The 16,451-nt window shown below is 45.2% G+C and overlaps 1 protein-coding gene across 1 annotated transcript in view; it reads left to right on the plus strand.

Moving 5' to 3' along the window:
• The first annotated feature begins 1,283 nt into the window (after positions 1–1,283).
• The window catches only part of LOC144502286 (scavenger receptor class B member 1-like), a 55,453-nt gene continuing 40,285 nt past the window's right edge, over positions 1,284–16,451 (plus strand). Inside the window, exons 1-4 of the mRNA XM_078226100.1 lie at positions 1,284–1,325; positions 3,782–3,942; positions 14,569–14,710; positions 15,614–15,817. Coding sequence (XP_078082226.1) covers positions 1,284–1,325; positions 3,782–3,942; positions 14,569–14,710; positions 15,614–15,817 — 549 coding nt within the window. The remainder of the gene's footprint in view (positions 1,326–3,781; positions 3,943–14,568; positions 14,711–15,613; positions 15,818–16,451) is intronic.

Genomic DNA, 16,451 nt, shown 5'->3' on the forward strand with positions numbered 1-16,451 from the left:
TGGTATGTTGGCCTTCATTGCGAGAGGTTTCGAGTACAGGAGCCGGGATGTGTTGTTGCAACTATACAGGGCCTTGGTGAGGCCACACCGAGAGTACTGTGTGCAGTTTTGGTCTCCTTTTCCGAGGAAGGATTTTCTTGCTCTCGAGGGAGTGCAGCGAAGGTTTGCCAGGCTGATTCCTGGGATCGGGGGTCTGATGTATGAGGAGAGACTGGATCGGTTAGTCTTAGGACATAGCGTAGACCATTTAGGACAGAGGGTGAGGAGAAATTTCTTCACCCAGAGGGTGGTGAATGTGTGGAATTCACTCCCACACAATGTAGTTGAGGCTAAAACATTGTGGCAGGAATTTTCGAGCCGTTCGCGTCCCACTTCCACTGGAAGCAGAGGACCGGATAATTTGGCGCTCAGCCAAATCTCTGTTCACTACAGCGGGACCAGAAAATCCTGCCGGCAAGAACCGCTGGAAAATTCCCCCTGCATGGTTTCAAGAAGCAGTTAGATATAACACCAGGGAGAAGGGGAACAAAGGATCTGGGGGGAAGGTCGGGATCAGGCTATTGAGTTGGATGATCCGCCATGATCATAATGATTGGGAGAACAGGCTCAAAGGGCCAAATGGCCTCCTCCTGCTCCTATTTTTCTCTGTTTCTCTGATTTCTATCGGCACGATTGGTGAAACCATCGTTCACCTTTCTCCTGCTGTCTCCTGATTTTAGTTTTGATTTGCGGGCTGTGCTCCCGTGGACATGGCAGAGGAGACAGCGCTCTCTCTGCCAGGTTCAGATGTGAGATCACAGCCAGTAAGTTTATGAGCGATTTATCAGTTTATTGGCCCTCTCTTTCACGTAACAAAATGATTCAAGTCTGCAATCAGCTGACGCGAAAAGGAAAGGAAATGGGTGCCAAGTGAATTGGCGCTCAGTGCAGGGCGCGCTGACCTGCTTACTCTGCCTCATGTGGTCAGACATGGTACTGCAGCAAGAATTTACCCAGAGGAAAAAATGGAAAAAAGGCAAAACTCTTCAATAAACGTTAAAGTAGAAGAATGAAAGGAAGGAAATCTTTGTGTAGAGGCGCAGGGCAGCAGTGAGAAACTGAATCAATATCTTCACTAATTAACTGAGCTTAAAAAGACCAGTAAGAAGTCTCACTACACCAGGTTAAAGTCCAACAGGTTTATTTGGGAGCACAAGCTTTCGGAATGTCGCTCCTTCTTCAGGTGAGTGGGAGTTCTGTTCACAAACGGGGCATATACAGACACAAACTCAATTTACACGATAATGGTTGGAATGCGAGTCTTTACAGGTAATCAAGTCTTAAAGGTACAGACAATGTGAGTGGAGAGAGTGTTAAGCACAGGTTAAAGAGATGTGTATTGTCTCCAGACAGGACAGTTAGTGAGATTTTGCAAGCCCAGGCAAGTCATGGGGGTTACAGATAATGTGACATGAACCCAAGATCCCGGTTGAGGACTTCCTCATGTGTGCGGAACTTCGCTATCAGTCTCTGCTCAGCGACTCTGCGCCGTCGTGTGTCGTGAAGGCCGCCTTGGAGAATGCTTACCTGAAGATCAGAGGCCGAATGCCCGTGACCGCTGAAGGGCCCCCCAACAGGAAGAGAACACCCTTGCCTGGTGATTGTCGAGCGGTGTTCATTCATCCGTTGTCATAGCGTCTGCATGGTCACCCCAATGTACCATGCCTCGGGACATCCTTTCCTGCAGCGTATCAGGTGGACAACATTGGCCGAGTCGCAAGAGTATGTACCGTGTACCTGGTAGATGGTGTTCTCATGTGAGATGATGGCATCCGTGTTGATGATCCAGCACATCTTGCAGAGGTTGCTGTGGCAGGGTTGTGTGGTGTCGTGGTCACTGTTCTCCTGAAGGCTGGATAGTTTGCTGCGGACAATGGTCTGTTTGAGGTTGTGCGATTGTTTGAAGGCAAGAAGTGCGGGTGTGGGGATGGCCTTGGCGAGATGTTCATCTTCATCAATGACATGTTGACGACTCCGAAGAAGATGTCGTAGCTTCTCCCCTCCGGGGAAGTACTGGATGACGAAGGGTACTCTGTCCACCATGTCCCGTGTTTGTCTTCTGAGGAGGTCGGTGCGGTTTTTTGCTGTGGCGCATCGGAACTGTTGATCGATGAGTTAAGCGCCATATACTGTTCTTACGAGGGTGCCTTTCAGTGTCTGTAGGTGTCTGTTGCGTTGCTCCTAATCTGAGCAGACCCTGTGTATACAGGCTTGTCCATAGGGGATGGCTTCTTTAACATGTTTAGGGTGGAAGCTGGAGAAGTGGAGCATCGTGAGGTCATCCATGGGCTTGCGGTACAGTGAGGTGCTGAGGTGACCGTCTTTGATGGAGATGCGTGTGTGCAAGAATGCAACCGATTCCGGAGAGTAGTCCATGGTGAGTCTGATGGTGGGATGGAACTTGTTGATGTCATCATACAGTTGTTTCAGTGATTGTTCACCATGAGTCCAAAGGAAGAAAATGTCATCGATGTATCTAGTGTATAGCATCGGTTGAAGGTCCTGTGCGGTGAAGAGGTCTTGTTCGCACCTGTGCATGAAGATGTTGGCATATTGAGGTGTGAATTTGGTCCCCATGGCTGTTCCGTGTGTTTGGATGAAGAACTGGTTGTTGAAGTGAAGACTTTGTGGTCCAGGATGAAGCGGATGAGTTGTAAAATTGCATCTGGAGACTGGCAGTTGTTGGCGTTGAGTACTGAGGCAGTTGCAGCAATGCCATCGTCGTGGGAGATGCTGGTGTAGAGTGCCGAGACATCCTTTGTGACGAGGAGCGCTCCTGGTTCAACTGCTCCATGTGTGCTGAGTTTCTGTAGGAAGTCCGTAGTGTCACGACAGAAGCTGGGGGTTCTTTGTACAATGGGTTTCAGGATGCCCTCGACATAGCCGGAGAGGTTCTCATACAGGGTCCCATTGCCTGATACGATGTGACGGCCGGGTGTGTTGGCCTTGTGTATCTTTGGGAGGCGGGGAGTACGTGGGATGAGAGCACGGAGGGTCTGAAGGTCCGGATCAAAGGTCTTGATCAGTCTGTTGAATTTAAAAAAGAACAGAAAAAGATTCTTATCTCTTTACTGCCTTTTGCTTCTGAGCGGCTGGGGGCAGGGGGGGTGGGCGGTGGGGGGGAGGGAGGAGTAATGATTTTGGAAAGGATAAAAATAAAGAGGAAGTATTTAAAAATTTCAGCACTCAAGTGGAAATGCCACATGGGCTGAGTGAACTAGAGGGCACAGCCTCAAAATAAAGGGGGGTCCGTTTAGGACAGAGTTGAGAAGGAACTTCTTCTCTCAGAGGGTGGTGAATCTCTGGAATTCTCTGCCCACTGAAGTGGTGGAGGCTACCTCGCTGAATATGTTTAAATCACGGATAGATGGATTCCTGATCGGTAAGGGAATTAGGGGTTATAGGGATCAGGTGGGTAAGTGGAACTGATCCACTTCAGATCAGCCATGATCTTATTGAATGGCGGGGCAGGCTCGAGGGGCTAGATGGCCTACTCCTGCTCCTATTTCTTATGTTCTTATGAGTGCGATACATTGCAGAGGTCAGGCCTGTTCATTGAATCATAGACTCCTGCAGTGCAGAAGGAGGCCATTCGGCCCATCGAATCTACACCGACCACAGACCCTATTCCCATAACCCTCATTTATCCTGGGGTCAACAGCAGCATGACCGGGAGGGCCGAATGGTCTGTTTCCATGTGGTAATTTGGATATTAATCTGTGTTTTTTGTTTCTGGATCCAGAATGTCCAGATTGACCCCAGCAATGGGTTTTCGTACACCGTTTGGAAGGATGTGCCCATCCCATTCTACATGTCCATCTATTTCTTTCACATTGTGAATCCAGATGCAATTCTCCAGGGAGAGAAACCGATTGTTGCACAACGTGGACCGTATGTTTACAGGTAGCAACGGTTAATCAGCAAGTTATTTTGTTATCTATTATTTCAGTGTTTTATCTGAAAACTCAATGTCATGGTCCCTGGGACTGTAGACATTTGTGCTCACATCTGTGGAGGGCTTGGGAAATACTCAGCAGGTCAGGCAGCATCTGTGGAGGGAGAAACAGAGTTAACATTTCAGAACCGAAGGAAGATTGAAATGTAGGAGCTTTTACATCAGCAGATTGGACGCATTAGCAGCAAAAAACAAAAAGGAACTCAGTGACAGGATGGAGGGCAAGAGAAATTCAAAACTAAATCTTCCATCATGCAACAGCCAGACAGAGTGAGAATGGATATGACAGAAGAACAATGATTAAACCCAAATGAGGTGTGAATAACTGCGTAACATCCAAATCTCCAGAACCAATTCTGACGAAGGGTCATCCAGAATTGAAACTTTGGCTCTATTCTCGCCCCACAGATGCTGTCAGACCTGCCGAGATTTTCCAGCATTTTCCATTTTTGTTTCAGATTCCAGCATCTGCAGTATTTTGCTTTTATTTTAGGGAGCAGGCCATACCGGGCTGGGTGTTGTGCAATGAGAAAGGATTAGTTGGCAATCTAGTTGTGAGAGAACCCTTGGGGACAAGTAACCATAATATGGTAGAATTCTTTGTCAAGGTGGATAATGATGTAGTTGATTCTGAGACCAGGGTCCTGAATCTCAGTAAAGGTAACTATGATGGTATGAGGCATGAATTGGCCATGATGGACTGGGAAACATTACTGAAAGGAAAGACAGTGGACAGGCAATGGCAGGCATTTAAAGAACGAAAAGGTGAACTCCAGAAGTTGTTTATTCCTATTTGGCACCAGAGTGGTAGGGAATTGTGGCCAAACCATGGCTCACAAGGGAAATTAGAGATAGTGTCAGATTCAAGGAAGAAACATACAAATTTGCAAGAAAAACCAATAGGCCTGAGGATTGGGAGCAGTTTAAAATTCAGCAAAGGAGGACCAAGGGATTGATTAAGAAGGGAAAAATAGAGTATGAAAGTTAGCTAGCGGGGAACATAAAAACTGACTGTAAAAGTTTCTATAGATATGTAAAGAGAAAAAGATTGACAGAAATGAATGTAGGCCCCTTACAGCCAGAAACGGGAGAATTCATAACGGGGAAATAAAGAAAAGGCTGATGAATTAAATTTGTACTTTGCTTCAGTCTTCACAAAGATATGAATAATGTACCAGAAGTGCTGAGAGAAACATGTTTTAGTGAGGAGCTGAAGGAAATCAGCATTAGCAGAGAAATGATTTTGGGGAAATTGATGGGATTGAAGGTGGATAAATCTCCAGGTCCTGATAATCTTCATCCCAGAGTACTTAAGGAATTGGCCATGGAGGGTTTAAACTAATATGCCAGGGGGATGGGAACCTATATAAGGAGTCAGAGAGGGAGGGAGCAAGGACAAAAACAAAAGGTAGAAAAGGGAATAAGAAAAGTGACAGGCAGAGAAACCAAGGGCAAAGTTCAAACAGGGCTCTCGAGAAAAATATTGGCAGCAAGGCAAACAATGTTAAAAAGACAAGCTTAAAGGGTCTGTGCCTTAACGCATGGAGCATTTGCAATTAAATCGATGAACTAATCGCGCAGATAGCTGTAAACGGGTACGATATAATTGGGATTACAGAGACATGGCTGCAGGGTGACCAGGGGTGGGAATTGAATGTCCCTAAATATTCAGTATTTAGGAAGAACAGGCATAAAGGACAAGGTGGTGGAGCGGCACTGCTGGTTAAAGAGGAAATTAACACAATAGTGAGAAAGGATATTGGCTCTGACAACGTGGAGTCAGTATGGGTGGAATTGAGAAATACCAAGGGGCAAAAAACATGAGTGGGTGTCATATATAGATCCCCAAACTGCAGTGGTGATGTTGGGAATGGAATTAAACACAACATTAGAGATGCATGTGATAAGGGAATATCGGTGATCATGGGTGATTTAAATCTGCACATTGATTGGACAAATCAAATTAGCCACAATGCCATAGAGGAGGAATTCCTGGAGTGTATACGGGATGGTTTTCTGGACCAATATGTGGAGGAACCAACTAGAGAGCAGACCATCTTAGACTGGGTACTGTGTAATGAGAAGGGAATCATTGCCAATCTAGCTGTACGAGACCTCTTGGGATGAATGACCATTTTGATCAAGATGGAGAGTGAAGTAGTTGATTCGGAGGCTAGGGTGCTGAATCTTAATAAAGGAAACCATGAGGATGTGAGGCATGAGTTGTCCTTGATAGACTGGGGAGAGTTACTTAAAGGGATGATAGTGGATGGGCAATGGCAAACATTCAAGGAACGCACGGGGAAACTGCAGCAACTGTTTATTCCTGTCTGGCACAAAAGCAGAATGGGGAAGAGGGCCAATCCATGGCTTACAAAGGAAATTAGAGTATCCGATCCAAGGAAGAAGCATACAGATTGGCCAAGAAAAATAATAGGTCTGAGGATTGGGAGCAGTTTAGAATTCAGCAAAGAAGGACCAAGGGATTGATTAAGAAGGGGAAAATACAGTACGAAGGTAAGCTTGCAGGGAATGTAAACATTGACACTAAGAGTTTCTATAGATACGTGAAGAGAAAGAGGTTGGTGAAAACAAATGTAGATCCCCTACAGGCAGAAGCGGGGGAATGTATAATAGGGGACAAAGAAATGGCCGAGCAACTGAATACATACTTTGGTTCTGTCTTCACAAAAGAGGACACAAATCAGATACCAGAAATGTTGGAGAATGCAAGATTTAGTGAGAGGGAAGAACTGAGGGAGATCAATATTAGTAGAGAAATGGTGCTGGGAAAATTGATGGGATTGGAGGCGGATAAATCCCCATGGCCTGATAATCTACAACCCAGAGTACTTAAGGAAGTGGCTCTAGAAATAGTGGATGCATTGGTGGTCATCTTCCAGGATTCTATAGACTCTGGAACAGTCCCTGCAGATTGGAGGGTAGTGAATGTCATTCCAATATTCAAAAAGGGAGTTAGAGAGAAAACAGGGAATTATAGACCAGTAAGCTTAACATCGGCAGTGGGGAAAATTCTCGAATCCATTAACAAAGACTTTTTACCAGAACATTTAGAAAGCAGTGGCAGGATCAGACAGAATCAGCATGGATTTATGAAGGGAAATCATGCTTGACAAATCTGTTGGAATTCTTCGAAGATGTAACTCGTAGAGTTGACAAGGGGGAGCCAGTCGATGTGGTAAATTTGGACTTTCAGAAAGTGTTTGACAAAGTCCCACACAAGAGATTATCATGCAAGGTTAAAGCACATGGGATTGGAGGAAGTGTATTGAGATGGATAGAAAACTGGTTGGCAGAGAGGAAACAAAGAGTAGGAATTAATGGATGCTTTTCTAATTGGCAGGCAGTAACTAGTGGGATGTCACAGGGATCGGTGCTGGGACTCCAGCTATTCACAATATATATTAATGATTTGGATGAGGGAACAAAATGTAACATCTCAAAGTTTGCAGATGATACCAAGTTGGGTGGGAGGGTGAACTGTGACGAGGATATAGAGATCCTTCAGAATGATCTGGGCAGGTTGGGTGAGTGGGCTAATCAATGGTAAATGCAGTATAATTTGGATAAATGTGAGGTTATTCATTTTAGAAACAAAAACAAGAAGGCAGATTACGACCTGAATGGCTGTAAATAGGGAGAGGGGAGTGTGCAGCGGGGCCTGGGTGTCCTTGTGCACCAGTCGCTGAAGGTAAGCATGCAGGTGCAGTAGGCGGTAAAGAAGGCAAATGGTATGTTGGCCTTCATTGCGAGAGGTTTTGAGTACATATGTAAAGAGCAAAAGGGTAGTCAGGGAGGGGGTTGGCCCACTCAAGGACAAGGGAGGGAATCTATGCGTGGGGCCAGAGGAAATGGGCGAGGTATTAAATAAGTACTTTGCGTCAGTATTCACCAAAGAGAAGTCTTAGAGTCATAGAGTCATAGAGGTTTACAGCATGGAAACAGGCCCTTCAGCCCACGTGTCCATGCCACCCTTTCTTTTAAAACCCCTAAGCTAATCCCAATTGCCCGCATTTGGCCCATATCCCTCTATACCCATCATACCCATGTAACTTTCTAAATGCTTTTTAAAAGACAAAATTGTACCCGGGTCCACAAATACATCTGGCAGCTTGTTCCAGACACTCACCACCCTTTGTGTGAAAAGATTGCCATTCTGAACACTTTTGTATCTCGCCCCTCTCACCTTAAACCTATGCCCTCTAGTTTTAGACTCCCCTGCCTTTGGGAAAAGATATTGACTATCTACCTTGTCTATGCCCCTCATTATTTTATAGACCTCTATAAGGTCATTCTTATAGAGGTCACTCTGGAGCGTAGGAGGGCCTCCTACGCTCCAGAGAAAAAAGTCCCAGTCTATCCAGCCTCTCCTTATAACTCAATCCATCAAGTCCCGGTAGCATCCTAGTAAATCTTTTCTGCACTCTTTCTAGTTTAATAATATCCTATCTACAATAGGGTGACCAGAATTGCACACAGTATTCCAAGTGTGGCCTTCCCAATGTCTTGTACAACTTCAACAAGACATTCCAACTCCTGTTTTCAATGTTCTGACCGATGAAACCAAGCATGCCGAATGCCTTCTTCACCACTCTGTCCACCTGTGACTCCACTTTCAAGGAACTATAAACATGTACCCCTAGATCTCTTTGTTCTGTAACTCTCCCCAACGCCCTACCATTAACTGAGTAAGTCCTGCCCTGGTTCAATCTACCGAAATGCATCACCTCGCATTTGTCGAAATTAAACTCCATCTGCCATTCATTAGCCCACTGGCCCAATTGATCAAGATCCCGTTGCAATTGGAGATAACTTTCTTCACTGTCCACTATGCCACCAACCTTGGTGTCATCTGCAAAATTACTAACCATGCCTCCTATATCCTCATCCAAATCATTAATATAAATGACAAATAACAGTGGACCCAGCACTGATCCCTGAGACATACCGCTGGTCACAGACCTCCAGTTTGAGAAACAACTCCCCACAATCAGCCTCTGGCTTCTGTCAAGAAGCCAATTTTGTATCCATTTAGATACCTCACCCTGGATCCCATGAGATTCAACCTTTTGCAACAACCTACCATACGGTACCTTGTTAAAGGCCTTGCTAAAGTCCATGTAGACAACATCAACTGCACTGCCCTCATCTACCTTCTTGGTTACCCCTTCAAAAAACTCAATCAAATTTGTGAGACATGATTTTCCACTCACAAAGCCATGCTGACTGTCCCCTAATCAGTACTTGGTGCATGATGAGTCTGGGAAAGGATGTGTAGATAGCTTGAGTCATGTTGAGATCAAAAAGGGGGAGGTATTGGGGTTCTTGAGAAACATCAAGGTAGACAAGTCCCCAGGGCCTGATGGGATTTCCCCAAAATACTGAGAGAGGCAAGGGAGGAAATTGCTGGGGCCTTGAGAGACATCTTTATATCTTCATTGGCTACAGGGGAGGTCCCAGAGGATTGGAGAATAGCCAATGTTGTTCCTTTGTTTAAGAAGGGTAGCAAGAATAATCCAGGTAATTACAAGCCGGTGAACCTTACATCAGTGGTAGGGAAATTATTGGAGAGGATTCTTCGAGACAGGATTTATTCCCACTTGGAAATAAGTGAACGTATTAGTGAGAGGCAACATGGTTTTGTGAAGGGGAGGTCGTGTCTCACTAACTTGATCGAGTTTTTCGAGGAAGTGACGAAGATGATTAATGAGGGTGAGGTAGTGGATGTTGTCTACATGGACTTTAGTAAGGCCTTTGACAAGGTCCCTCACGGTAGACTGATGCAGAAGGTGAAATCGCATGGGATCAGAGGTGAGTTGGCAAGGTGGATACAAAACTGGCTCGGTCATAGAAGACAGAGGGTAGCAGTGGAAGGGTGCGTTTCTGAATGGAGGGCTGTGACAAGTGGCGCTGCTCAGGGATCAGTGCTGGGACCTTTGCTGCTGGTAATATATATAAATGATTTGGAGGAAAATGTAGCTGGTTTGACTTGTAAGTTTGCAGATGACACAGAGGTTGGTGGATTTGCAGATAGCAATGAGGACCATCAGAGGATACAGCAGGATATAGATCAGTTGCAGACTTGGGTGGAGAGATGGCAGATGGAGCTTAATCCGGACAAATGTGAGGTAATGCATTTTGGAAGGTCTAATACAGATAGGAAATATACAGTAAATGGCAGAACCCTTTAGAGTATTGATAGGCAAAGGGATCTGAGTGTACAGGTACACAGATCACTGAAAGTGGCAATGCAGGTGGAGAAGGTAGTCAAGAAGGCATAAGGCATGCTTGTCTTCATCGGCCGGGGTATTGAGTTTAAAAATTGGCAAGTCATGTTGCAGCTTTATAAAACATTAGTTAGGCCGCACTTGGAATATAGTGTTCAATTCTGGTCGCCACACTACCAGAAGGATGTGGAGGCTTTGGAGAGGGTACAGAAAAGATTTACCAGGATATTGCCTGGTATGGAGGGCATTAGCTATGAGGAGAGGTTGGAGAAACTTGGTTTGTTCTCACTGGAACGATGGAGGTTGAGGGGAGACCCGATAGAAGTCTACAAGATTATGAGAGGCATGGACAGAGTGGATAGTCAGAAGCTTTTTCCCAGGGTGGAAGAGTCAATTACTAGGGGTCATGGGTTTAAGGTGCGAGGGGCAAGGTTTAAAGGAGATGTAAGAGGCAGATTTTTTACACAGAGGGTGGTGAGTGCCTGGAACTCACTGCCGGGGGAGGTAGTGGAAGCAGATACGATAGTGACTTTTAAGGGGCATCTTGACAAGTACATGAATAGGATGGGAATAGAGGGATATGGTCCCCGGAAGGGTAGGGGGTTTTAATTCAGTCGGTCAGCATGGTTGGCGCAGGCTTGGAGGGCTGAAGGGCCTGTTCCTGTGCTGTAATTTTCTTTGTTCTTTGTACAGGAGCAAGGATGTGTTGTTGCAATTACACAGGGCCTTGGTGAGGCCACACCTAGAGTATTGTGTGCAGTTTTGGTCTCCTTTTCTGAGGAAGGATGTTCTTGCTCTCGAGGGAGTGCAGCGAAGGTTTACCAGGCTGATTCCGGGGATGAGGGGTGTAGCTTATGAGGAGAGATTAAACAGATTGGGTCTGTACTCGTTGGAGTTTAGAAGGATGAGGGGTGATCTTATAGAGACATATAAGATAATGAAGGGGCTGGATAGGGTAGAGGTGGAGAGATTCTTTCCACTTAGAAGGGAAACCAGAACTAGAGGGCACAGCCTCAAAATAAGGGGGGGGCCGGTCCAGAACAGAGTTGAGGGGGAACTTCTTCTCTCAGAGGGTAGTGAATCTCTGGAATTCTCTGCCCATTGAAGTGGTGGAGGCTTCCTCGTTGAATATGTTTAAATCACAGGTAGATAGTTTTCTGATCGATAAGGGAATTAGGGGTTATGGGGAGCAGGCGGGTAAGTGGAACTGATTCGCTTCAGATCAGCCATGATCTTGTTGAATGGCGGGTAGGCTCGAAGGGCCAGATGGCCTACTCCTGCTCCTATTTCTTATGTTCTTATGGCGGGACTGATGTATGAGGAGAGATTGACTAGGTTAGGATTGTTTTTGCTGGACTTCAGAGAAATGAGGGGGGATCTCATAAAGACTTATAAAATTCTAACAGGTCTAGACAGGGTAGATGCAGGGAGGATGTTCCCGATGGTGGGGGAGTCCAGAACCAGGGGTCACAGTCTGAGAATTCAGTGTTTAGGACGGAAGTGAGGAGATATTTCTTCACCCAAAGAGTGGTGAGCCTGTGGAATTCATTACCACAGGAAGTAGTTGATGCCAAAACATTGAATGTATTCAAGAGGCGGCTGGATATAGCACTTGGGGTGAATGGGATCAAAGGTTCTGGGGAAAAAGTAGGATTAGGCTATTGAGTTGGATGATCAGCCATGATCGTGATGGACAGCGGAGCAGGCTCGAAGGGCCAAATGGCCTCCTCCTGCTCCTATCTTCTGTGTTTCTGTGAAATATTAGATCCATTGGTGGTCATTTTCTAAAATGTTTTGGACTCTGGACTGGTTCCTACAGATTGGAGGGTATCTAATGTAAGCCCGCTATTCAAAAAGGGAGGTGGAGAGAAAACAGGGAACTATAGACCAGTGAGCCTAACGTCAGTACTGGGGAAGTTGCTGGAGTCTATTATCAAGGATTTCATAACTCAGCATTTGGAAGGCAGTGGTATAATCAGACAGAGTCACCATGGATTTACAAACGGGAAATCATGCTTGATGAATCTATTGGAATTCTTTGAGGATGTAACGAGTAGACTTGGCCAAGGAGAACCAGTGGATGTGGTTTATTCAGACTTTCAGAAGGCTTGCGACAAGGTCTCACATAACAGACTACTATGTAAAGTTAAAGCACATGGGATTGTGGGTAGTGTCTTGATATGGATAGAAAGCTGGTTAGCAGATAGGAAGCAAAGAGTTGGCATAAATGGGTCTTTTTCTGATTGGCAGTCAGTGACGAGTGGGGTTCTGCAGGGATCTGTGCTAGGACCCCAACTGTTCACATTATATATTAATGATTTGGAAGAGGGAACTGAATGTATTATCTCCAAATTTGCAGATGATACAAAGTTGGGTGGGAGGGTGAGCTGTGAGGAGCATGCAGAGATGCTTCAGCGTGATTTGCACAGGCTGAGTGTGTGGGCATCTGCATGGCAGATGCAGCATAATGTGGATAAATGTGAGGTTATCCACTTTGGTAGCAATAATAGGAAGACAGATTATTACTTGAATGGCTGATTCCTGGGATGGCAGGTCTGTTATATGAGGAGAGACCAAGTCGGTTAGGATTATATTCACTGGAGTTCAGAAGAGTGAGAGAGGATCTCATAGAAACTTATAAAATTCTAACAGGGTTAGACAGGGTAGATTCAGAAAGAATGTTCCCAATGGTGGGGGAGTCCAGAACTGGGGTCATAGTTTGAGGATAAGGGGTAAACCTTTTAGAACTGAGGTGAGGAGAAATTTCTTCACCCGGAGGGTGGTGAATGTGTGGAATTCACTCCCACAGAAAGTAGTTGAGGCCAAAACATTGTTTGATTTCAAGAATAAATTAGACATAGCTCTTGGGGCTAAAGGGATCAAGGGATGGGGGGGGCGGGGCAAGGGGAAGATCAGAATATTGAATTTGATGATCAGCCATGATCAAAATGAATGGGGGAGCAGGCTGGAAGGGCTGAATGGCCTCCTCCTGCTTCTAGTTTCTATGTTTCTATAGTTCTATGAGCATTCACCAGCTGCTGGAAGATGAAAAATAAGAAACGTTCCTTCTACCTCTGCACTAAATTCCCAAATTAACACTCATTGCCCTCGAGTCCTTTCCTTTCTACCCTTTGATCCTACTTTGTACAGGTGGCAAACCTGTCTTTTCTTATAAAGAGCTGATGACTCACATCACATTGTAACTGGGTGTGAGTCACCAGCTTCCTGCTACTGTAATTAACATCTATTCAGGCACCCAATTGGGAGATAATTGTCACTGCTGGCAAGATCTGTTAAGATCTGTTAAACTTGCTCTTTAACTAGCATGCTCGGTCAGAGTCAGACTATTTTTTTATACTTTTCCAATTCAATCAAATCAAGCCCAATTCAGAGTCTCAACAAGTTGAGACATTTCCGATCCAAGCTGACGAGACAGGGTCTGCAACCCCTGTCTTGGACCTGATCTACATGAGCCAAGCTGATTGGAGTAGGCGCAGGTCTTCCTCCTCCAAGGCTTGATCTCATTTGCATCTTAGCCAAAAGGCCGAGATGCCGCTTTTAAAAATTGCTTCATATGAAAATGAAGCTTAAATGTAACCTAATGACCTCAACCAAGTGCAGCATCCTATCCATACTACACTTGATCTTAGCCAAAAGGCCTCTCGGTCAGAGTCAGACTATTGTTCTAATTTAAACATGCCCAAAGGCTTCCTGTAGCGTGAGAGAACCACAGCCAGAAATCAAGTAGGACACCTCAAACTCGACTTCAAGGAGAGCCTGACATGAAGACACTTCCTCTGAGGAGGCTGAGATGGATCATCCACTCTGCACTTCCAGCTAAATATTGCTACGAACACTTCAGCCTTATCTTATGCTGATGTGCTGGGCTCCTCCATCATTGAGGGTGGGGATATTTCCTCCTCCAGTGAGTCCATCACCATTCACAACTGGGTGTGTAAGAGCTTAGATCAACCCGTTGTTGATGGGATCGCTTAGCTCTGTCTATCACTTGTTGTTTAAGCTGATTTAATGTTTATTTCTGAGGAAGTTCCTTCAGAACCTAACTACAACTTTTATATTGGTTTTAACGGGAAAATCTGATTCACTTTAAATTAAAACTTAAATTGTCCCAGTGAAAGTTACACTTTCCAGGAGCACAATTCCTTTAAGTGCGAATTGACTGTACAAGATGATCAATGTTAGACACTTTGTATAAATAGATAGGATAAACATCCTTTCGCAGCTGTGAAACCTCCAATTAAATAATGCATAAAACTTGAAAATGAAACTGAAATTGTATTAATTGCCACATTTCTCATTGGACAGAGAGTACAGACCGAAAGGTAACATAACCTTCAATGAGAATTACACCGTTTCGTACCGTGTATATCGGCAGTTTCATTTCTGTCCTGAACGGTCGGTTGGCAATGAGAGTGATGAACTGGTCTTACCCAACATGCTTGCTCTGGTAGGTGTCAGTAAGTGTCGATATGCGCGATCTTCTTGGAGATCCTCTCCATTTGGAGCCGGCAGTTTGCGGTGTCGATGGTAGTCATGGTGTGGAGATGCCGGTATCTCCACATCAGGTGTCAGTAAGACCCACTTGTAAAAGCTTCAAACTGTCCGCTGCAGATGTGGATTCTGCAGTTAGCAGATCACAATAACTTTACACATGCTGCCATTGCAGTATCCCAGCTTCCTTTGCTGCCTCTGGAGTCCTCTTCACCTCCCACTCCCACTCTCTGTAACTATTTTCCTCAATTCCTTCACTTCCCCATCTTTATCTCCGGGGAAACAGGTGCAAACTATTCTGCATCGAGGCCCAATTTCACGCAGCATCAAATAGACCGGGAGCCAGAACAGCCCACCTGAAATTCTGGGTGAAGAGCTGCAGAGTGCCACTTTATTTCCAATACCTGATGCAGTGAGGCAATGGCCTAGAGGTACTGTCACTGGATTGGTAATCCAGAGAGCAGAATCTAGGGACCTGGGTTCAAATCCCTCCACGGCAAATGATGAAATTTAAATTCAATAAAAATCTGGTATTAAGAATCTATTGATGACCATGAAACCATTGTCGATTGTCGGAAAAACCCATCTGGTTCAGTAGGGAAGGAAATCTGCCATCCTTACCTGGTCTGGCCTACATGTGACTCCAGAGCCACAGCAATGTGGTTGACTCTCAAATGCAACTAGGGATGGGCAATAAATGCTGGCCAGCCAGCAGCGCCCACATCCCGTAAATAAATAAAAATGATATGTATTCACTCCTAACATGGAAGTGCAATGCTTTCTTAAACTCTTGCACTTCTGTTCGAATGCCGCGTCTCGTGAGTCTAGATGAAGTCACGTCTGTTTGTTTTGACACTAGGGCGCAGCAATCCTGGCCGAGCGTTTCCATCCATCGTTCAAAATCATATTCAATGCCGCAATGAAGAACTTTAATCAAACTGCTTTCTTCAGAAAGACTGTCGGCGAGATCATGTGGGGTTATGAGGACAAGTTCATTACCTTCCTTAAAAAGCTTTTCCCAAACCTCCTCCCATTCAAGGACAAGTATGGTTTGTTTGCTGATGTGAGTATTACTTACAGGATCCAATAGGAAGAGTTCACAACTTTCAAACTTTACTAAAAGGAGCAAAACAGAAGAGAGGATTTGTGAGCTGGAGAGTGAACAGAATCCATCTTCCTAATCGTATCAGACAACAATACCGACTAATCACAGGCATCAGTCTCTATCAAGGAGACCCAGATGTGACTAGCGGAATCCCATGGCTCCCTCGTGCCCAGGTTGTGGCAGCTGGTGATCCAACCATCTTCCTGCCTGTGCCCTGAGTAAGCCCATGGCAGCCAATCCCACCACGGCAGATGGTGGAGTTTTAATTCAATAAAAATCTAGAATTAAAAGTCTAATCATGACCTTGGAACCATTGTTGATTGTCGTAGAAACCTATCTGCTTGGGAAATCTGCCGTCCTTACCTGGTCTAGCCTACATGTGACTCCAGAGCCCCCTGATGGCCAAGCGAGGCACTCAGTTCGCCCGGATCCCATGAAAGAAAATAAGTAACTGAACACCATGAACTGGGAGTTTCATCTCCAACAAGAGAGAATCTCTTGTTCACACAATCATAGAATTTTTACAGTGCAGAAGAAGGCCATTTGGCCCATCATGTCTGCTCTGCCTCTCTGAATGCACAACTCACCGAGT

Source organism: Mustelus asterias, chromosome 13, assembly GCF_964213995.1.
Source record: "Mustelus asterias chromosome 13, sMusAst1.hap1.1, whole genome shotgun sequence".
Lineage (NCBI taxonomy): Eukaryota > Metazoa > Chordata > Chondrichthyes > Carcharhiniformes > Triakidae > Mustelus > Mustelus asterias.